Source organism: Podarcis vaucheri, assembly GCF_965113315.1.
Source record: "Podarcis vaucheri genome assembly, chromosome: 6".
NCBI lineage: Eukaryota > Metazoa > Chordata > Lepidosauria > Squamata > Lacertidae > Podarcis > Podarcis vaucheri.
Window position 1 is genome coordinate 51,012,463 of NC_138764.1, and position 22,825 is coordinate 51,035,287.

The 22,825-nt window shown below is 40.4% G+C and overlaps 1 protein-coding gene across 1 annotated transcript in view; it reads left to right on the plus strand.

Annotated features, from left to right (window-relative positions):
* The window catches only part of FAF1 (Fas associated factor 1), a 169,589-nt gene that overhangs the window by 103,682 nt on the left and 43,082 nt on the right, over positions 1-22,825 (plus strand). Inside the window, exon 13 of the mRNA XM_082226741.1 lies at positions 11,319-11,473. Coding sequence (XP_082082867.1) covers positions 11,319-11,473 — 155 coding nt within the window. The remainder of the gene's footprint in view (positions 1-11,318; positions 11,474-22,825) is intronic.

The window sequence follows — 22,825 nt, forward strand, 5'->3', positions numbered from 1 at the left end:
AAAGTTAAAGACTATTGGGAAATGATATAGAATGAGATAAAAAAAATGTTTAAAACAGCATTCCCCCAAAAACCAGAGGCATTCCTGTTAGGAATAGTTCAGACAGAGGTATCCAGGTGTCAGAAAAACTTTTTAATGTATGCAACAACGATGGCTCAGATCTTGCTAGCTCAAAAATGGAAGGTGAGGGAGGTCCATAGCAAGGAGTATTGGCAACTTAAGATGATAGACTATACATAGTTAGCAGGTCTAACAAGTAGAATAAGAGAGCAAGAAGAACAGGTATTTAAAGAGGAGTGGGAAATTTTTGCTGAAAATAATTGTTTACAGTTGAAAACTGTGTCAGTATTAAGGTAAATTCAACAGTATAACATATTTAAAAGGGATGTAAGATGGGGAAATGAATTAGATGTATATACAAAAATATGCAGGAATGGCGGACAAATTAAAAGAACCTTGGAAGGGTAGGGAGGAAAGTTGTATAATGAAAATTTGAAAATTTAATAAAAATTACTGAAAAGAAATTCATGTTAGAAGTCTTAGTGATACCTATACAGTGGTGCCTCGCAAGACGAAATTAATTCGTTCCGCAAGTTTTTTCTTCTTGCGAGTTTTTCGTCTTGCGAAGCACGGTTTCCCATAGGAATGCATTGAAAATCAATTAATGCGTTCCTAGGGAAACCGCTTGCCAGGCTGGCGGTGCGGAAAAGGGCTTTTCTCCCCACCGCAAGCCTTCAGGACAGGTACGGGAACAGAGGGCAAGGCGCGCAGCGCTTCTCCTCTGTTCCCGGGGCTTGCGTGGGAGGAGGGTTTTTCCTCCGCACCGCCAACATTCAGAACAGCATTCTGAATGTTGGCGGTGGGAAGGAAAACCCTCCTCCCACCCCAAGTCTTCAGGAAAGCCATCCGATGCCGGGTGGCGGGAGAAGGTGTCCCCCCCCCGGCATCGGAGCTTCGTTCTGATGCCTTGCGGGGGAAGGAGGCTTTCCCCCCCCCACCTCCCGGCATCGGAGCTTCGTTCTGATGCCTTGCGGGGGAAGGAGGCTTTCCCCCCCCCACCTCCCGGCATCGGAGCTTCGTTCAGATGCCGGGCGGGGGAAGGAGGCTTTCCCCCCCCCCACCTCCCGGCATCGGAGCTTCGTTCAGATGCCGGGCGGGGGAAGGAGGCTTTCCCCCCCCCACCTCCCGGCATCGGAGCTTCGTTCAGATGCCGGGCGGGGGAAGGAGGCTTTCCCCCCCCCACCTCCCGGCATCGGAGCTTCGTTCTGATGCCTTGCGGAGGAAGGAGGCTTTCCCCCCCCCACCTCCCAGCATCGGAGCTTCGTTCAGATGCCGGGCGGGGGAAGGAGGCTTTCCCCCCCCCCACTCCCGGCATCGGAGCTTCGTTCAGATGCCGGGAGGGGGAAGGAGGCTTTCCCCCCCCCCACTCCCGGCATCGGAGCTTCGTTCAGATGCCGGGCGGGGGAAGGAGGCTTCCCCCCCCCCACCTCCCGGCATCGGAGCTTCGTTCTGATGCCTTGCGGGGGAAGGAGGCTTTCCCCCCCCCACCGCCCGGCATCGGAGCTTCGTTCAGATGCCGGGCGGGGGAAGGAGGCTTTCCCCCCCCCCACCTCCCGGCATCGGAGCTTCGTTCTGATGCCTTGCGGGGGAAGGAGGCTTCCCCCCCCCCACCGCCCGGCATCGGAGCTTCGTTCAGATGCCGGGCGGGGGAAGGAGGCTTTCCCCCCCCCCACCTCCCGGCATCGGAGCTTCGTTCTGATGCCTTGCGGGGGAAGGAGGCTTCCCCCCCCCCACCGCCCGGCATCGGAGCTTCGTTCAGATGCCGGGCGGGGGAAGGAGGCTTTCCCCCCCCCCACCTCCCGGCATCGGAGCTTCGTTCTGATGCCTTGCGGGGGAAGGAGGCTTCCCCCCCCCACCGCCCGGCATCGGAGCTTCGTTCTGATGCCGGGAGGGGGAAGGAGGCTTTCCCCCCCCCACCTCCCAGCATCGGAGCTTCGTTCAGATGCCGGGCGGGGGAAGGAGGCTTTCCCCCCCCCCACCGCCCGGCATCGGAGCTTCGTTCAGATGCCGGGCGGGGGAAGGAGGCTTTCCCCCCCCCCACCGCCCGGCATCGGAGCTTCGTTCCGATGCGGGGGGGGAGGAGGTCCGAGGACAGTGGGGAAGACGCGCTGCGCTTCCCCGCTGTCCCGGAGATTTCCCTATGGGCTGTCGTCTTGCGAAGCAAGCCCATAGGGAAATTCGTTTTGCGAAGCGCCTCCAAAACGGAAAACCCTTTCGTCTAGCGGGTTTTCCGTCTTGCGAGGCGTTCGTCTTGCGGGGTACCACTGTATAGTTCTTAAAAAACACACACACACATATGAACTAAGTTTATTTTTCCCTAGTTTATTGTTGGTATGTTATAGAATACTGTAGGTGTACTAATTCAAACATGAATTTAACTAAATCCAGCTTTAAGTGATCTGTAAGTTATGGCTATTATATATGAGTTATCTTTTCACATTTCTTATATATGTGCATGCCTGCCATATGCTACTGCCAGGTTCAAAGATGCAAGAGTAGATAGGAAGGTCTATTGGTGCCAACAATATTGTAATTTCAGTGCTAGGTGTGCCCCTTTACAGACAGCATTCCAAGGTTGGGCACCACCACAGGGGGAAAAAAAGTGTCCTCTGTGGAAGCTTAACATACTTCTGCTTAATAGGGTACTTGGAACAGAGCCTCTCCAGAAGATCCAAAAACAGGGATAGGCTAGTAGAGAAAGAGGAACACCTTCAGGTCCAAACCATTTATGGCTTTAAAAGGAAGCACCAGCACTCGAAACTGGGCTCTAAAGCAAACAAGCAGCTAGTGTAGATATTTCAAAATAGCAGCAATATTGAATGACTCTTGCTGTACTCGTCAAAATTCTAGCAGCTAAGCTACGCACTGACTGATGCTTCCAGGGCATCTCATGGCAGCTACAAATAATCTAGCCAGGAGGTTACCAGAACATGAATCACCATAGCTAAGCTATCCCTCTCCGCAAGGAATTGCAGCCGATGAACCAGCAATTCTGGCAACGTGAACTTTGGGACACTGAGGCCATCTGGGCTTCAAGTGGCAATGGTAGATCAAAGAGTATCCCTAAACTGCATACCTGATCCTTTAGGGGGTTGTGCAGCCTCATCCACAAACCTGAGAACACTCACCCACAATGTTTCCATGTTGGGATTCAGCTTCAGGCTGGTAAGTTACCGAATTCAAATTGAACCCTTACATGCCTCATAAATGCTTGTGGCAAAAGGATCTTCCAGCAGATGAAATTGATTACAGCGCTGCCTGGATTTATGAGCACAGTTATACAAGTAGGACCCTGTGACACTATTTTGTTCACTATCTCCCTCTAGGATACTCTATTCCCACCAGCTTTCTACCTTGCCAACCGCATTTAATGTCCACTGAGCAAGCTAACTCTCAATTGGCCTTTTAAAATTTTAATTATAACATATTCTCAGATCCGAAATCTATTCACCTTAGCATTTGCCTTGGGAACAAATTAAGAGCACCCCCTCTTAATTTCTAGCAACTATGCAGAAAAGGAAGAACACAAACTGAAACATTTTCCCACAAGTACACACTATTACAATTTTATTGGGAAGCCAAGAGTGTGTCCCTGGGTTATCTAAGATCAAAAATTAATCATAGAACTGTAGAATTTCAGAGTTGGAAGGGACCCCCAGAGTCATCTGGTCCAACCCCCTGCAATGCAGGAATCTCAACTAAAGCATCCTTGACAGATGGCCATCCAACATCTGCTTAAAAACCTCCAAGGAAGGAGACTCCACAACCTCCCAAGGGAGTCTGTTCCACTGTTGAATGGCTCTTACTGTCAGAAAGTACTTCCTGATGTTAGTCGGAAACTCCTTTCTTGTAACTTGAATCCATTGGTTTGAGTCCTACCCTCCAGAGCAGGAGAAAAATATCTTCCATCTTCCATGTGGCAGCCCTTTAGATACTTGAATACGACTATTATATACTGTAAATGTTTTCCTATTTTCCTATAATTTTTTTTTCTGTTTTCCTTACATCCAAAGCAGAATCATATCCTCTGTATCCATAATTTGGTTAGCCAAATAATCATAATGGGGTCCATATTGCTACCATCCAGATGCCATAACCCATTCAGATAACAAAATCTGGAATTCAGCAAACCTTCTGTATGTTCCGAAAGTATATTAAGGTGATCACTGATTGATGATGAAACAGATGTGAAAAATGTGTTTCACTCTTGCTGTTGCAATAAAAATTTCTGGCTCCATTATCAGATTTTGCAGCTTTACTTTTTGCAGCGTTTTAATTGTTAAAAGAATAGGCCTGTCTGACAGTCTGATAACATTTCCAAAATAAAAACACTGGAATGTTTAACTGCAAGCAAGAAGTACTGTACCTTTAATAATTCCAGCATCTCTTTTAAGAAATATTCTGATGCAAAATATTCTAATATCATGATATTGCAACTCCAGCAAAAGTGAACTCAAGCTTTGAAATTATTAATTAAATCTCAAAGCTTTCGGGCTGAACCCAAATACCAGATGGGAGAATCAATTATGAGTCAAATCCTGAGGTGGATAGAGAGAAACATTACCTATTGGCATCTGTAATGCTTCACTTCAACTTACTGAAATAAACACAGTGGCCAACATGATCTGTTTGAGACCACACACATTGCTTGGAGGTGAGTGGTTAGAATAGATAAGAATAACTTAATCCATACTCTGGTTTCACCTCAGATCGTATACTAAAGAATAACTTAATCCATATGCACATCCAACCTAGCCCACGGGCAGAAAATCCAAATTTATTTTGTGTATTTCATAGGTTAAACAAAAATATTCATGTAATATATTTTGCAATACTTCAAGCATTTTATGAAAGTGATACATATACAAAACTGGTCAAAATGGTAATCACAATGCAGGTGTGTTGAAATGTTACTATGAAAATATTAAGAAACTGCATTAATTTTGAAGCCTAAAATGATTATGAATGTAGGCTGAATGCTATAAAGCAGCTCAAGGATGTCACACATTTTGTAAAAAATGTGTTGAGTGTTTGTGTTTCAGCTGAGCTCATGTTCTGCATGCAGAAGGTTCCCAGTTCAATCCTTGGTATTTCTGCTTAAATGGCTCTGGTGGCAGGGTTGGAAAATACTTCTACCTGAAACTGTGGATAGGTGCTGCTAGTTCAAGCAGATTAGTGGTTTAGGTGGACCTTCACTCAGTATGAGGTAGCATCATATTTTAAAAAGAGTGTTTACGTCACCACAGAGGGGAAAGCAAAGGGCTACATTTATGCAAACCAGTGCTCTTAGTTAAAACAGATTTAGTTATCCTTATTTTACAAAGTTTCTGAATCTTTGATTGATCCTAAATCCTTAATTGGTTTAGACTGGGGTTTTTGGGGGGGGAGTGAAATTATTGCTTGGTTTTGAGTTTTCTTCATCATGTGTTCTTTAGATCTAGATGCTGAAAATGATTCACGAAGATGGTTATCAAATTTACTCATCTGTGTACTTCCGATTTTTAAATGTGCTGAAATTATCAGCTGCCTAGTTCTACTTCATGATGTTAAATGTGAGCTAAAAATGGTTGTGTGAAATCACATTGAATGGCATGTGGAGAAATAACATTTGAGAGAGAAGATCCGCCTATGCAGCCCTGTCAGCAGAAGCCTTGTGCAAGGACTACAACTTGTGTGATGGGGCTTTCCCTCGTCTCCTTCCTTCCCTTGTCCCCCTCAGGCTCCCTGGGCCTGGGAAAGCCAGTTTGCTCACCTTTCTGGCTTTCAGGGCCTGGACACTAAACTGCAGGCTGCTGCACTCTGCTCTGCTTGGGCCCTGCTTGCCTAGCAATGTGGATGCACTGTATAATACAACAACACCACACACTTTAAATGCAAACATTTAGGTCAAAAGTTAAAAACAAAAGAGTTCAAATCAAGTCAGCAACAACTTGGTCTTCAGTACCACCTACAGATCCTGGCTGAGCACTGCAATTCCTTTTCCCAAAAGACTATTATCGTTCAAACATGTTACCTGAAACCTGAAAAAGCCTATGCTTTTCCTAGTGGTCTGTGACAACTGCTGCCTGGTCACAAATACTCCCTTTTTAGGGAAGGTGATTGAGAGGGTTGTGTCTCAACAGTTGCAGGTCCTCTTGGATGAAACAGATTATCTTGACCCATTTCAATCTGGATCTAGGCCTAGTTATAGGACTAAATTGACCTTGGTCACTCCCTTTATTGGGAAAAGGACAGGGAGAGTGCAGACCTGTTATTTCTCTCAGTGGCTTTTGATATCATCCACCATGGTATCCTTCCAAGCTGATTTGGTGAGATAGATATTCAAGGTGTTGGGTCATTTTCAGTTGGCACCCTGAGCCTTGGGGTGCTATGGGGTACCATCTTGTCCCTAATGTTGTTTATCATCCATATAAAGCCATTGAAAGCAATCATTTGGCTATTTGGGGGGAATGTCAACAGTATGCTGCTGATACCCAGCTCTTTTTATCTGAAATAGCCAAATCAAGAGGCTGCGCAATCCTTGGGCTGATGCTAGGACTCAGTGGTGGGCTAGATAAAGGCCAGTAAACTGGCAAGATGGAAGCCCTGTGGGTTGGTGGATCTTGAGTCCAGATAATTGGTCAATAGCCTGTTTTGAATAGGGTCATACATCCCCTAGCACAAAATAATATTTGGTGTTGATTAATTAGGTTTTTGTCTCTGGTTTAGAAGTCCATGCATGTTGTCACGTGCATTTGTGATATGTAAGCAAGCTTTCCCATTTCTTGCAATAATGCAAGCAAATCAGCTGTCCCTTCGCATGTGCAGAGCTCGTCTTCTCACAGTTGCTACCTTTCTGTAGCACAAGGTACCAAATTAAGAACTACAGAGTCCTTATTGGCCACATAGTTATTCTGCAACAGAACACCCCATACATATATTTTATTTAATATAAAACAAGTCTTACATACTTTTGTACTTAGAATTAAAAAGAGATTTGACCACAAACAATGAAAAATGCGGATTTTAAAGTTGTTTTGTTATTCTGGTCTGTTCTTGGGCTGATGACTAAATAACTTATTATTAATACCCTTTATTCTTTGGTTTCTTAAGACTGATGGAAGTGGGGGGGGGATAGCTGCAAATGCAAGATCAGAAAATTAAACTGGATTTAAGAATAATTTATAATTCTTAACAAGCTTCGCCTACATTCAGAAGCAATTAGCATTTCAAAATTAAGGGATGCCTGCCTATATATTTCAAATGGTGGCATATTCTGCCTTTTAGGAGTGTTGGGTTGAAAAATTAAGTGCTTTTCTGAGGCAAGTCTGCCAAAGGAAACAATGCACTAGGGAAAGAGATCGTGCCAGATACGAATATCCGATATTTAATGACTGAACCATGGTAGTTTCTCAATTTTTCTCTTAAATAGAATTTTAATAAATAAATAAACCAAAATTAACCAAACAGAATTTAAGAGAATTTAGGCATGTTTTAAGCCTCACTCACTCAAGCCAACAGCTCAGGTAGGATTTTCAAAAGCTAGGCCCCCAAATCACATTGTGAGCCATTTGGATTTTGGCGGCTAGCTCAGGTGCTTTTAAGAAAAATCTTCCTCAGAATTAAATAGTGGTGTCACTTCCAAGTAATACTTTCTCCAGATAATGCCCTTTTAGTAATCTTGTTACCTCACTTCCTCACAGAGGAAGATCTAAAGGCACAAAGCTCCTATTATCTTAATACATTCCCGGGAACTTTGCTAAGGAGTTTGGTCACTGAAAAGCTAACCTCCTCAAGACCACTCAGCATTTTGATTGATGGTTTCTTCTTGTGTTTTACGATTTCGCTGCTGCTTCATCCAAAACAGTTTTTGTGGATTTGTTTTTAATTGATTCTTTTGTAGAAATGTAGCAATTGCAAGGTTTCTTGGTATTAGGAAAAACAGACTCAAATCATTACACATACTATTGCTAAATGTTGCCTGAATATTTTAAATAAAATTGTTATTAATGTTGGTAAATTAGAAGTTTTGAGATTTGGTAGACATTTCCTCCCCAGAGTACTTTTGGATCTTTAGTATATATATATATATTTAATCCAAGGCACCTTTAGCCAAGAGACTGAATATGATTCTACTTCGTGCAAATATGGAACAGCTACAAATCCAGTCAACTGCAGACAGAAATGGCAAAACTGAATGATCTGAATTTGAAATCCAAATGGCATTTCGATTGATAAATGGGGGTAGTTAAATATTTTTGGCCATTTCCTAATTTACATATGCTAAAGTGTGCACCTGCCTTGTTTTCTAGTATTTGGCCTCAACTCCTAGCTTTAAACTGTACATATTTTGGAAAGTTCATTCACATGGAATCTTATATTTAACAGTTTCATGGGGTTGTTTCTTTGGGACGAAAGGAGTTTCTCAAGAGCCTTTTTTTCTCTGCTCCCAATGAAAAGAGGAGAGCAAAGCCATCCGCTTACCACAAAGCAGTCCCACCACAAAGGAAAGATTAAGGGTTTAGGGAGAGGTCAATGTGGGTTTTTCTCTAACTAAACACTTTCCTAAAGTTTCCTTGTGGAAAAAATAATGAAGTCATCTAAGAGTTTTTAAAGAATTTTTATTTCTTTTTCACCGTCTGCATTCGCTTGTCTTCTCAGCATGGATGTTTAATCTTTCTAGGCTTTGTGAATTGGCCCAAATGAATAAGTGGTGAGCTGTCTCTCTAGGAGCTAGCGGCTTATTCTAAGGCCCTAATCACTGAGTAAACACATCTTTGCCCTCCCTCTCTTACAACTGCTATATAATAGTGGAGATTCTAGCACAGTAACCTGGATATTGCAGAGATCCACGCTTTGAAATGCAGAATGGCTGATCCTCCAAAACAGACAGTGCCTGATCTTCTCCTGCCTCTTTCTTCTTTTTTAAATTAAATATCACCACTGAGATGCTGTTTTATTGCCTGATATTGTGCATTAGTGCCCTGGATTTTCAAGTTTAGTTTCAGTCAACATTGTTGGCTGCACTTATATGGAACTGTGCATGTTAGGCTTATTGGTGGCCTTTTCTGGTGCATGTGTACTTGGTTTTGAATCGCTTTTTAAATTAAAGCGGACAAACATTAATGTAAATGTCTAATCCCTTTTCCAAAGTCTACTGTTGAAATGTTTTATACTTTTAAAATTGATTTTGAGGACTTACACAAACTCTGTATTTTATAAATGTGCTGATTTAGAATGAATATGTTGTTAGAACAGATGTTTCTATGCATTCAACATATTTATTTTTAACTGGCAATTTTTAGCTGGTTAAATACATTGGCTCTGATCCAAAGAGTTACTTTGGGTATGCCCAGTGCTATTTCTTACTCCCTTTAACCCCTGCCTCTTGCCATATTGCAAACTGTTTTTAAAATGTGTTCCAGAAACACAATTTCAGAACCCACATTATGTGTTGATCTAATTGCATCTTGGCCAATTCCTTGTGGGGCAGATTTGAATGTATCATAAAAAGACAATAGTTTTCATGAAAGATGCTTGCTCATTATTACTCGTGTCTCTTAAAGAAGAAGACGCTTAATAGCCTTATGTCGGAACAGCTTGCCAGGTAGCCATAGGCTGTAAGGAAATTGAGCAGGCTGGTGGACAAGGCCATCCCTGCTCCACCAACCCACTTGGTTCCCATGCTGGCAGCAGATGAATGGGATTCACTTCTTCTAGAGCCAGCAAAACATGTCCCCCACATCAGTCCATTTAGTAGAAGTCACTTACAAAACGAAGCCCACATTTCCACCATGGAAATACAGGCTCCTACTTTCTTAGGCTAGTTGAAAAAAGTTGCAGGTTGGTAATGTTTTCGGGCTTATTTACAGGACAATATTTTAATAAGCTTCACTTAAATTTGTCTGTTGTCTACAGAAGATGAAATATTAGGAATGGAACTATACCTCATCTTTCTATGGTGGGCTTTGCCACTGCAGCCTCCTGGAATAATGCTTCTTGTGAAACTGCCAGCAGTACAAAACTACCTATGAAAAACGATTTGAAACTACCTGTGAAATTAATACTTAGGTTTATCTAAATTGTAAATGAATGAAATTTTATGTTGTAAAATTTTATATAACATTTCCAAGCTATGAGTTGTGTGGTATCAGAATTTTTTTGGTGAGTTTTCTTTTTATATCAGCAGCTGTATTTTCAAACGTAAATCAGAATCTAGACAATTTGATAGTTATCAATTTTCCCTGAGATGTTGGGTAAAACAAAGCAACAGCATAGTGTGCTAGAGTAACATTATTAAACTTACTGTAAACTCAACAATTTAGTTAGTTTAAAAAGGAAATTTAAACAAAAATCAGTGTTGTTATGAGATAAATATACTCTGTTAGATTGAGACTTTCCATGAATGGAGTTTGGGTGGAGGGGTTAGTGGTGGGTGAGGCTATTTTCCCATATAGCCCCCATGCTGTTCCAGAGTTGGGTACCCTGCGAAACAGTGTGGAAGGTAGCATTGTGAGCTGCTTGGGGAAGGGGAAATTGCCTTGCCTTGCCTCACCCCTTTCTGCTGGATCCCTTTTGTGAACAGATGGATGTTACCCAATTCACAATATAATTTTACCCATGTGGCCTGGGAATCAGGGATTAGTTTGCACAGGAATGCTCTTTCCATAGGACTACAACCCAAGTAAATGAGAGATTTTGCCTCAGATCCAGAGAAAGTTTTGAATACACAATTTCCCTAGATCCATTTTTTTGTGTGTGTGTTGCTGTGCACAAAAGGAAATGTGGTGCTACATCCCTTGTTTAATTCTCCCTCTCCCTAATGCATAGTAAACCTCCTATCCTAATGCCATTGCATTAAAATCAGCTATTGGTTGTACAGTAGTACTTTAAGTATTTGCAACTGATTAAATTCTAAATTCAATTTTGATGATCATGGCAGAATGTAAACATGGCTTTTCTTCTTTTTATATAATAGTCACAACATTATTATTTCTGTAGAAAAAAAAAAGTTCTTAAATAAACATTTTGGCCATGGGTTCTTGATCGCAAGAATAGAGTAGTTCACTTTCTCTCCAAATACCATTAAACAAAGAATTGTTTCTATGGAAGCAGCAGCGGAGTGCTGGGTGCTGAGATTGTTGAAAGGATGTTCCAGCAATATCAATAGGATGCCTCCAAAATATTTGGTTAGGGCTGAGACAGAAATTTCACTTATATCTGAAAGTGGGGGGCAAATAAATAAAATTATCATGCTAACACTTTCCCCCGTTTTTCAGAGAAAGCTGCTTGCTGTCTACCTCCACCATGATGAAAGTGTGCTAACCAACGTGTTCTGTTCTCAAATGCTTTGTGCCGAATCTATCGTCTCCTACCTTAGTCAGAACTTCATAACCTGGGCATGGGATATGACAAAAGAAGCAAACAGAGCAAGGTAAATAATTTGGAGTTGAATATTAAACTGTTTTAAGAACTCAAGAAACTCAGTGTATCTTTATAATATATGTTACATAGTATACCGTCTGTTTAAATAATAGATTTTGGGACTGCTCTCCCCCCCCCCCGCCTTTATCTTGCATTGTTCAGTGATTTACTTTTCACAGGCTAATGTTCTCAGGATGCAGCCACTGTGCGTCCAACACACCCTTCCCCACTCTGTTCATTCACAAGTATCCTGGGCCATTCTCTTCCTCCTGTCGGCCAGGGTTAGTAGATGAATGAGGAGAGTGAGCAAGAGAACCAGTGAAATATCTGAGTGAGAGGCATTATGACTGCATCCTTTTCTGGTGCCTTGGAGGATACATTTAGAGTCACCATCACCCAATGAAGACCTGGAAAGCATATTATCAACAAGTGGAACCTTCAACAAAGAGATGCGGTGATCTGATTCACACATCATATTAAACCGTAGTTAAAATAAACTATAGTTCAATGTGAATGAGCTTGCTGGTACACACTGCTCAAATGCCCGTTCTTCACTCTTCTTCCATCCCTGCTGCTTCCATGCCAGGAAGGAAACTAAGTAGCTTGCTGTTCCATGTGTGGAAAAATATGAAGATTATTATACCTAAAGAATCCATGAGTGTTAAGCCAAGAACAAATCTTGGAGAGAAACAACCATGAGTGCAGGTATACTTAATGAGAAGCCAGAGTCTGACTTGTTTCCTCACCAGCATAGCTGGAACAGGGGAGCAGCATAATGTGGACTTTTGAAATGCATCCACTTTTGAGAAGCATGCACTAGCATGCTGCTCATTCAAATTGTTTATTTCATAGTTTTAACTAATGCTTAATATGTAATGTGAACTGGGCCAGTGTGGCTTTCTTCAGTTCAGATTTCTAGCCTACCAGTCATGCCTTCTTTCAGCATATACTCTGTCCTATTCTTTTTCCTCCACTTGATTTTCTGTCTATTAGCCCCCAATACTAAATCAGCATTCTGTGCCGATTGACACATACCTAGTCCTCTTTTACCTGTTTTGTGGTTTCTTCCTCAGGCTTGTGTTTTCTTAAAGATTTTTCATTTTGGGTGGAAACCATTGGTCTCTCTCCACACCTGATGATACTTCCCCTTTGTGTGTGGTGGTGCCAGTTTGGCTATATAAAGATTCAGACTTGGAGAATGAATTCAATGGTGGTATAAGAAGGAAGTGTAACAAACCTCCTGCAGATTGATGCAGTCATCTGTTGTGTCTGGGATGGGGACTTTAGAAAGGAGAGAACTTTCTGTTATGGGGTAGAATAAAGCAGTGGGATGGACCTGTGGGGTGTAAGCAAGTTGCAACCTGTTCCCACATCCTGATGAACTGTATAGAATCTATTGCGTTGCATAGATATGTAAGTGTAATACCAGAACCATCTACAAACACCCATTTCCCATCTGTCTCTTTGTTATTAATAGTTTTTTAATACACCACAGGAAGTTTAGTTTGAAGGGCCTCTGTGTTGAGCTCATGTGGGAAAGTTTTGTAATATGAGTAATAACCAGAATTGCTACACTGGATTTAATCTGATCCATTTGACTTTCGTCAAATGCAGCCTAATTGTGATAAATAAAGGCAGAAGTTTTCCCATATGGTGATACAGTTGTTGGGTTTTAGATTGCACTTAATTGTCTGCTGGCAATAGTTCCTTACCAAAGTTCTTTCTGTAACTGGTGGAATGTGTTGGTTATGTCATTCATCATGATAGTCTTTAGAAATATTGTATGTACCAATGAGCCTATGTCTATATATTTTTATGATGGAAGGATCTTAAAATTGTAGTAGCTGATCTCTTTTTTATTAACTTCAAGGATGGTCTCATTCCATGTTGCTATTGATAATTGTTACTTAATATAAACAGAGCACTTAAGAAATCACATGGTTTTGTGTTCCTATCGGACTAGTTCACTGACATGTGCATTCTTCCACCATGCCGCCCGGTAACTTACAAATGAGTTAATTGCAGTTAACTTTTCAAATTAAGACTGAAACATGCAATGTTCTTGCATAATACTCCACAGACTACTTGGATGCATTTACCATAATCTTAATTTAATTTAGATTAGCTCACAGTGTTGACCCATGCTTTTAATTGTTTTAATTACTATTGAAAAGAGGGATAAAAAGTACTTTCTAACACAGATATGAATGAAGTAACTATGCTTTTTAACACGGCAAAATATGTGGACAAGAGATTGGGCTAAATCTTACATGCTGCCATTCACTGGGAGTAGGGAGTTCCCTCCTTTCCTTTTATCCCACAACTTGGTGTCGAAGGAAACACTATTTCTAAACCATCTGCAGTGGCTAAGTTCAGTCGACTGCCTGCTGTTGTATTGTTCTAGTCTCTGTGTAATTCTCTAGTTTCTTTTATTTTACAATGACAAAAAATTGCAGTGTAGTTTCTTTTGAAAATCTGTGTTTGAGGGAGGTTTTTTTATGACTGACAATCAACAGGCATGTCATTGCTTTGTTGTGTTTTACTAAAGAAGTCTATTAAGTAGCACAACTTTGATACACTAGTTATAAGAGTTTGCAGGTTACAGAGACACCTGTGGTGACCAAAGCGACAGAAGCTGCTTATTAGAAAGAGTCTGTACAGCTGTGTCCTATTAACTCCTTATGACACTTTTAGAAACACTTAATAAAGGGCTTGTTTAAGGCTTTATAGCTATTCTCAATGGATCTAGAACCTGATTGTGAAATACAATAAGATGCTTAAGCTTACACTTTTGGGTTTTGCTATCAGTTTATGACAAAGGAATTATTGTATAGCAGTTTTCAAGCTATATATAAACAAACTATTTTTTATTTAATTTTATTTCATTAGAGCATTTAGAACCACCCTTCTTGTATAAATACACTCCGCTCAGGGTGTCTTACAGCCTATAAAGATTGCGATTTAATAAAATGAGCAAAAAAACTTCAAAAGAGATGGCATCAGCAGTTTTTAAAAAAATCATTACAACATTGTCAACCTCATAAAAGAAAAGCCTGCCAGAAAAAAAAGTCTTCAACAACCAGTGAAAAACAGTGACAGAGGGTGCCAGCCACATTTCATGAGGTAAGATATTGGGTGCAGCCACTGAGAGAGCCTTCTCTTCTCCCTCCCAGCCCTGCTTCCATTCTAGGTGGAGCATAGGGAAGGTCAAAATACAATTAATACTTAATATATACATATAAGTTTAGGTTACTCTTAGGCTGCAGGGTTATTCATGCAGCATGGGGATAGTGAGGAATTGCTAACTAGAGACCATAGTGCTATCACATGAAAATTGTGAAGGCTACTTTATAAATCTAACAGAAGGGGTAATATTAAATTACTATCTTCCCAACACAATATATTTAAAATATAAAGTCCTGGCTGTGATTGTTGATAGACTTTGTTATGTGTATCTACAAATACCTGTTAACTTAATATGGACTTGTCACTTTGGTGGTATGAGGACAGATTAAGGTTAGATATTTTATTGAAAATTAAAGCAAATGTCTTGGATTCTTAAGTGGGTGGAAAGACATTCATAGAAAAATTGTTCCTCCTGCCTGGAGGGTCAGACATGATTTTTGGTGGGTTCTCCCTCCTCCAGAAACCCCCATCATACCTTTTTCCATGTTGTTCAGGAGGAGCCCCTGATCCTCTGGAGAAGCTGGTGATAGCACTGGTGGCTGCTGGGATAGGGGAGGAAGGGACCTTTCCTTCTGTGAACTTCCTTCTGCTCACTTTTCTTAGAATCCAAGCTATTGTATGCATATTTCCACAAAGTATCGTCCAATTTGAACAGCAGACAATTGGATTGCCAAACCAGGTACATTACTACTGCAGCCTATTGGTTCTTTCGCTCTCCATTTCCTCACTCTGCAGCCTATATTCAAAGCCGCTATTATCTGCAGGAGTCAGACCTAAAATTGCATTTTACCTTCCTCTCATTATGATGGAGGATTGAAAGAGATTATGTGGGGCCAGGAAGTCCACAGTGGAGCACTGATGCTCATCCTTACCTGATGGCCTTATTATTGTTAGCATAATAATAAAGTTTATTATTCTTGCACCCAAAGTGGTTGACATAAACCATAAAAAACCAACAAAGCCACAATTAATTTATCAAGTTAAATAAAATGCAAGTTAAATAATAGCAGCTACTGAAGAATCATATCAATTTCTATGCACATGGTTATAACTCATCAGCAATTCAGGATCAAACTCATTGACCAAACACATGTCTGTTTGTTGTGTACAATATTTCAAATCCTCCTTTCCTTGGCTGGTGCTTGCTAGTCTTAATTTTAAAATGTTTCTTTCTCCTTTAGTGTCTCAGCTTAAAAAAGGGGTAATTGACATACACATTTCCTTATTTCCATGACCGAATAATTAGCCAAATTCACAGATCATACATCCTTTTTGCTAGTTCCTACTGGTTTTCATTCAGATGTTTACTGCTTTTGTATGCACTGGTCTCCGTGCACATGCAAGTGATGACAGATGCCCTTTTAGTCTGGTCTGTGCCACTTCTGAATGTTTTTAAATCAGTAGAGAAAGTGGGAGAGAACCATTTTAAGTCAAATACATGTTCTAAATCAAAGTCACTTTGTGATTTAGTTGGAAGACATGAAAAATACAGCATCCAGTTTAAGCATCACTCACTTGCCTTCAGTTCTGATGGATTCTCATGGAATGAAATAAAATTTAGCAAGAGGTAACTTGCAAAAGAATTGGATCTGTTGCTGTTTAGATAGCAGTCCATTCTTAGACTTTTGTCTAAGTTTGCCAAAAATTGCTTCTATTTTGTCTATAATAATTTAAACACAGTTCAGTTTACTTACAACAACATAATTATCAAAGGTGCTTAAAGGTGCCTGGGTCAGGAGTCTAATTAATGTTTTAAGAAATAAAGATTTACTACCAGGCAAGTTTGTCATTTTGTCTGTGGCTTGTTTTGTAGAAGAAGCAGAGGAGAGAAGTTGAGGAGGGAACCCTCCTGTTTCTTGATTATATCCCACCCGCTCATTTTCTCCTTTTCTCCTTTGCTTTTGATTTTAGTGGTGGTCTTAACAGAATGTCAAGATCAATTTGAAGCATGGTTAAACTCAAGGTTTGCATTCTGCCAGCAGCAATTGTCCCTACAAACAATGCTGTGTGTTCTTGTAACTTCAGAAGCTTTTAGAAGGATCATGGCAAGGGCAGCATCTAATGACTTTATTAGTATAGGGTTTCAAAACAGCCTCAGTAATTGTTCACATCTCTTTGTCATGTAGTCATAATTACTGCATAACATTGTTCAGGGTTGCACTTGTGAATGGTTTCCTAATAGCAAGAAATGAAGAAAAAAGGGAAGGGATGAAAGGTGATTGTCTCTTCACACAGCCTGTATTCAGATAGCGCAAGAGCTGTTTGTAATGCTGAATATGTCTACTAAACAAGGAAAATCCATATTTAAACATATATACTCTTTGAGAGGATACCCTGTTAGGTGTTTTGAAATATGTATCAAAAGGACATTAAGGGCTCCACATCTAGAAAAGGAAAGTTGTGATTGATGACCTATAGGTTTATGAATGTTAAAGGTGCACAACTTTCCTCCTTTGATCTGGCTTGGTTTTTTGTTTAAATTACTCCAAATAACATTGCATGCCAGTCATACTGCCTAGGCTCATTTTATCAAATTAATATGCAGAATTCTTGTACCGCTGAAGGACAGGCTGTTCTGCTCTTGAAATGATTGTATGTGCAGAATCTTTAGTCAATGAATTAAACAAGAGTACATTCCACAAACTGTTGTGATGTTACATCTTACTCCATGCCATTCAGTTGAGCAGTGGCCTCAGTCCTGGGTTCCTACTCCATAGCCCCTCAATTGCAGGGGTCATCAGGAAAGGGGTGGCATTGGCTTACAACTCCTCTGTGTGAACTGTTGAAGCTGCTCCAGCCTTGGTGTACGTTGCAGTGCTTCTAAACCATTCACCATACCTGCTGGTATTCTACTCCTTGTGTTGATTCTGTATGTATAGGAGAGCATCATGCAATGCAGCAAGGAATCCCTGCTCTAAAATAGATCAGTTTAGGGTCAGTATTTAGATAAATGAAAAATCAAAATCTAGAATGGAAAAGTCCTAAAACTAGAATCTTGAAAACTGATAAAAAGCTTTCCGTCACAAATAAATTCTTATCGCACAGTAAATACGTATTGATTTCTCATTTTTGTTCACAGTCCATATATTTTTCTTCAAAATTATATCCTGTTGTGGAGAAATCACTGTTCCCCTGCACTCAAATTTGCAGTATGTCATATCTGGAAAAATGCAATTCTTTCAACAGGTAGCAAGTTTGTAAGAAATTGTTGTGGATCACAGGTGGCGTTGCTCTCTGTCTAGTATGTTGTTGTTTGGATGCTAGAGGTATGCCCTGGGTGGTTTTCTGATGCAGTTAGTGATGACTGACAGAACTGTTTTAATTCTTATGCCGATTTGTTGGTGACCATGCATTCCTCTGCTGTACGATTTGAGTAAAGGAACTCTTTATTAGCTCCCCTCTTTGCTGTTCAGTAAAGTGTGTTGCCACTTTAATGGCCATTAATTTTAACCATTAATTTTAACAGCAACAACAACAACTTGATCTCTTTGTTGCATGAAGAAAACATACATGCATGAATAACCATTAGATTTATGTGCACCACTCCCAGTCTGTTACAGAGAAGCAGGATATTGCATCCTTGCCTTTGAAAGAAACTTGCTAGTCTATGGTGCAAAGGCTCCAATGAAGATGAGTATAGTTGGATGGATTGTACAGAAGGCCCTTAGTTATGGGATTGAAATTAACGCAATACATTCTCTTAAGATCCAAGTATATGTTGTTTTAACTCAAAAGAAGCCTTTTATGTAGTATAGCATGTAGACTCCATCCCTGCATGAGGTTACCAAATTAATACCAATGTATTTTCAGATCAAGATAGAGACCAGGTTCTGGAAATATATAAAGTTGTATTTGCTTCATAAAAAATACGTTACAGCTGTAACCTTCTGGCATTTCATCTGCACCTTAATTAGCCCATACTAAATACATCATTAACAGTATAATCCTTTGCATACCTACTAAGTCCCACAAATTCAATAAAACTTACTTTAAGGGAAGCGTGTAAGATTGCAGCCTTAGTTGGTCCAGTGCTCCCCTGTGTTGAGAAACCTTAGGACTGTCATGGCATTATAAAGAGGGGAAATCCTGTTGTAGAACTGTGCATCATGACTTTTTTGATAACGATGTGGCCTAAACATCTTCAGTGTCAAGTCCTTTCATCGCTCAGACTTGTAGAGCAGAAGGTGCAAAAGAATAGGATCCTGTGGTGCTATTTGTAAAAGAGCTGTGATGCAGAAGAGTGGTTGGCTGATGCCGGCCTCTGAGGAAAAAAGAGTGAAGGCATTTGGGCACAATTCCATTTACACTTACAAAAGCCTACAGCTGCATCAGTAATATCTCAACGATTCTGTTATCAAAATCACAAAGACATTTAACAGAATCTATGTGGGTGCTTGGCCTTTTTCTTATCAGGAAGACTCAGTAAGCAACAAGATTATTACACCTAGTTTTTTAAAGTATGGAGTCTTTGACAATCGGGCATTGCAGTAACTAGCACTGTATTTGCAGAGGGACCATAAAAAATACCCTTTCTTGGATCATACTGTACAGTGTCATGCCCCCCTCATGCTTGAAGTGCTACCTGAATTTAAAATCCCACACAGAGCCACTGATCTTCAAGAGGTTATATAATCTGGTATTTCTCCTGGGCTAATAAGAGGTAGCTGCTTCCACTCCCCAAAATATTTTCTCCAACCTCTTTTGCTGCCCCACACATAAGTGGAACATAACTGTATGCTAATAAATTTGCTGTGATGATTAACTCCTGAGTTTAAAATGTTCCAAACCTGTAGAGCTGTTCTTTTTTTATGCTTTCCTCTTTCCTTTCTCTCTCAACTTGTAACAAAGCTAATAGAAGCCAGATAGCTGGGAGGAATAGACTGTTCTAGTCAGCAGGCCAGAGCCTCATCACAGTAACTCCTTGGGCATGGGCAAGGTTGGGGCGATTTTATCACTCAATAATGACCTTTGCCAGTCTTCTGCTTCCCCAAATGAATTATGAATAACTCACCCATGGTTACTGTTCTATTTGTGTAGATTTGCAAAATGGCACATTACAGAGAATTACCACACTCTTCATTTTACTTCTCAGGACCAATTTCCACCTGTTGTTGCCACTTCAAAACCCTTCCCTGCTATTAATGATATGAGGAGGAACATTTAAATGCACAGTTTTGCATTCTAACTGCTTCATAGTTTTGTGATGCTAGTGTTAAAATACTCCACACTTGTAGACTGACCTTTTGTCATAGTCTGGTTGCTGAGCTCAGTGGAATGGGAGAGTCTCTGAGGTGTACATGCCTGGAGGCAGAGTTAGCATTCAAAGTCAGGTCCAGTCCTAGGGTCAAGCAAACAGCAATCCACATGACCAGACAGTCTAGGGGTCAGGGAATCCAGTGATCATTGGGTCCAGGGTCAAGACGAGCAGGGAGCAGCAAGGTAGGCCCAAGAACCACTAGCATTGTTACCAGCAATTGATTCCTGCTGGAAACTGCTTAAGAAGGCTGAAGCCAGTTGGTTCTCACCAGTGCCTTCCCCTCTGAGTCCTTGAAGGCTGATCAACTGCAGGTGGAGTCACTCCACCTCCTCCCCTTTCAGGATGCTGTTCATCAGGTGAACCTGATTCCTGGCCCACAACACCTTTTTAAGGATAACACACACAATATGGATACACAAGTGGAGAAGTTTTCAGTGGCAACCATGGACAGTAAGTAATATGTAAATTAGTCATAGTGGCTTACAGCAGGATGGGGCCTTTATGTTTCTTTAGCTTTGTATTATTTTAATGGCTAGTCCATCAACTGTATCTACTCTGAGAGTTACAGATGAAGAGGCACATAGCCTCAAACAATCTTAATATTTTCAAATAAACTTCCTAAACAGAAACAATTAGTTTAGTGTTGACTGGACTGATTGCAATAAAAGTGTCATTGCCTGCAGAAAGATGTAGCAAGAAATGGTGTGAGCCCAGTAAAAAATAGCAATTGTCTTTAAAGAAAGTTGGGGTTAAGTGGTTCACATGCAGACTGTACTAAGACAATCATGCATAGATACCCTGTTTAAATATTACATAGCACATCCTTCAGTTTTACATTTAAAATTTAAATATTAATACATAAAATGTTATTCTTAAATTAACATTTTAATGAGACTTGTGTTGACTTTGCAGGGTATAAAATTAATAATGTTAAATAATTACATGTCTTACGTGTTTAATATTCAACAAGTATTCTTTTTGCTTTGGAAAGACACTAAAGCATCTCTTCTATGAGGAAAGATACTTTTAAGCTTTATCTTAAAAAAAAACACGCCCAGCAGATAGGTCAGCATATATTGTCTCTTATCTTCAAGGGGCTGATTTGATTGACCTTAAATAATTCTAGAACTGACCTTCAGGTCATGGCTCATCAAATTGGTTTTACCAGATTGATGCTTAAGATTAATTTCTTTAGAATTTAAATTTGGTTGTGGTAATAAATCACTGGTCCAGTTTCTATATCATGGTAAACCATAGTTGATTGTTTACAGCCAATGTGGAGATTGCACCTGCTTCACTCCTTTCCTAGTGGGAGCAGCAAACCACAATCCTTGGCTTAGTGTATTTTATTTATTTGTATGCCACTTTTCCTCCCAAAGGATCCCAGAGCAGCAAATATTACAACATTCAAACAAAACAACTTAAGATAAATTAAAAACATTTTTAAAACATTTTAAAACCACTGAAAACTTTTAAAAACAATCACATAGCTTCACAGTTACTAATTTCAAGGTTGCCATAGCCAGTAGCTCATAGCCATCATATGCTTGGGTAAACAGGAATGTCTTTAAATTTTGCATGAGTCAATAATGAAGGAGACAATAACACCTCACCAAGGAGGCTATTCTAAAAATGGGGAGCCACTACCAAAAAAGCCATGTCACGGGTCAACACCAACCAAGCAGAAGCCAGAGGTAGCACCAGCAACAAGGCCTCCAAATTGGGATTGTCGTTCATTTGATCCATACCCACCACAATTGGTAAGCCGAGAACAAATCTTGGCTTCATGTTGGATCAAAGTCAACTACAGTCCCTAGTTCAGATGTAACAGTAAGCCAGCAATTGTGGTTTGTTGCTCCTGTTTGCTACAGGGGAGAAGCAAAGCAGGAGTTTGGGTTACTATGGTGCGCAGACTGGGCCAGAACGCTATCAATTGAATGACACAATTAGAGCAAAGTTATATCCAGTGCAGATCCCCCCCCCCCCAATTTGTCCTCTCTGTATCCTCAAGTTTGGAGCAGCTTGTCTTCTTGAGTAACTTTGCTTAAAGCGCAGCCCAAGGACATCTTCCATCTGACTGTCCTCTTCCAGGAGCATAGAGCTTGCACAGTGCAAACTACCCTGAAAGTCTCTGCAGCTGCCAAACACCACCCACTAGTAACATCAGAGAGTCTCTGGCATCACAACCCTCTAGTTTCCATTCAGTGGTGGCAGCTTGATGATGCATTCCAGTGATGATGCCGCCCGCACTTCCATTAGTTTGATTTTTAAAATTTTTTTTTACCCTTAATAAACAAATGTGTTCCGTGGCTTCCATCTTAAGTTTATATATTCTACTGAAATGAGGCCAGTGGAGATTCAAAGTTGGGTCTAATTTGTTTTCAGACTTTTAGCAGCTCTCAACAGCAAGCCTAGTTTTGACTTCCATTATTTGTCATTCTAGGTTTCTGAAGTGTAGATGTTGAGATTTTTCCCGCTGATAGGAAAGCGAAGTGTCGTGATTCTGTTTTGGATTTTGATATCAAATGCTTCTCAGCCTGTGACATTTTAATGCCGCTTGTCTTTTCAAATAGATTTACCTTCTAATGCATGAGACAACAGGACTTTGCTCATCAGATAGTGCATACATTTCAAGATCAGTTGTTACCTAAAATATTATCATAAGGCATAAGAAAACACATGATTTAAGTTGCCTTTCATGAACATAATTAAGAATTAATAAGCCTGTACCAGTGGCTAGTCCTCAGAATTTCCACTGTTTTGCCTTTTGTGACCTGTGTTATTAAAAGTCCATTATTTTTACAGACTTTATTAAATTGGATCTTATTAAAGCATTCTATATTTGCATTTGGTCTTTCATAATTCATTATTATTATGACATTTACTTTTTACCATCAGATCTGAAAACATATCATAAGC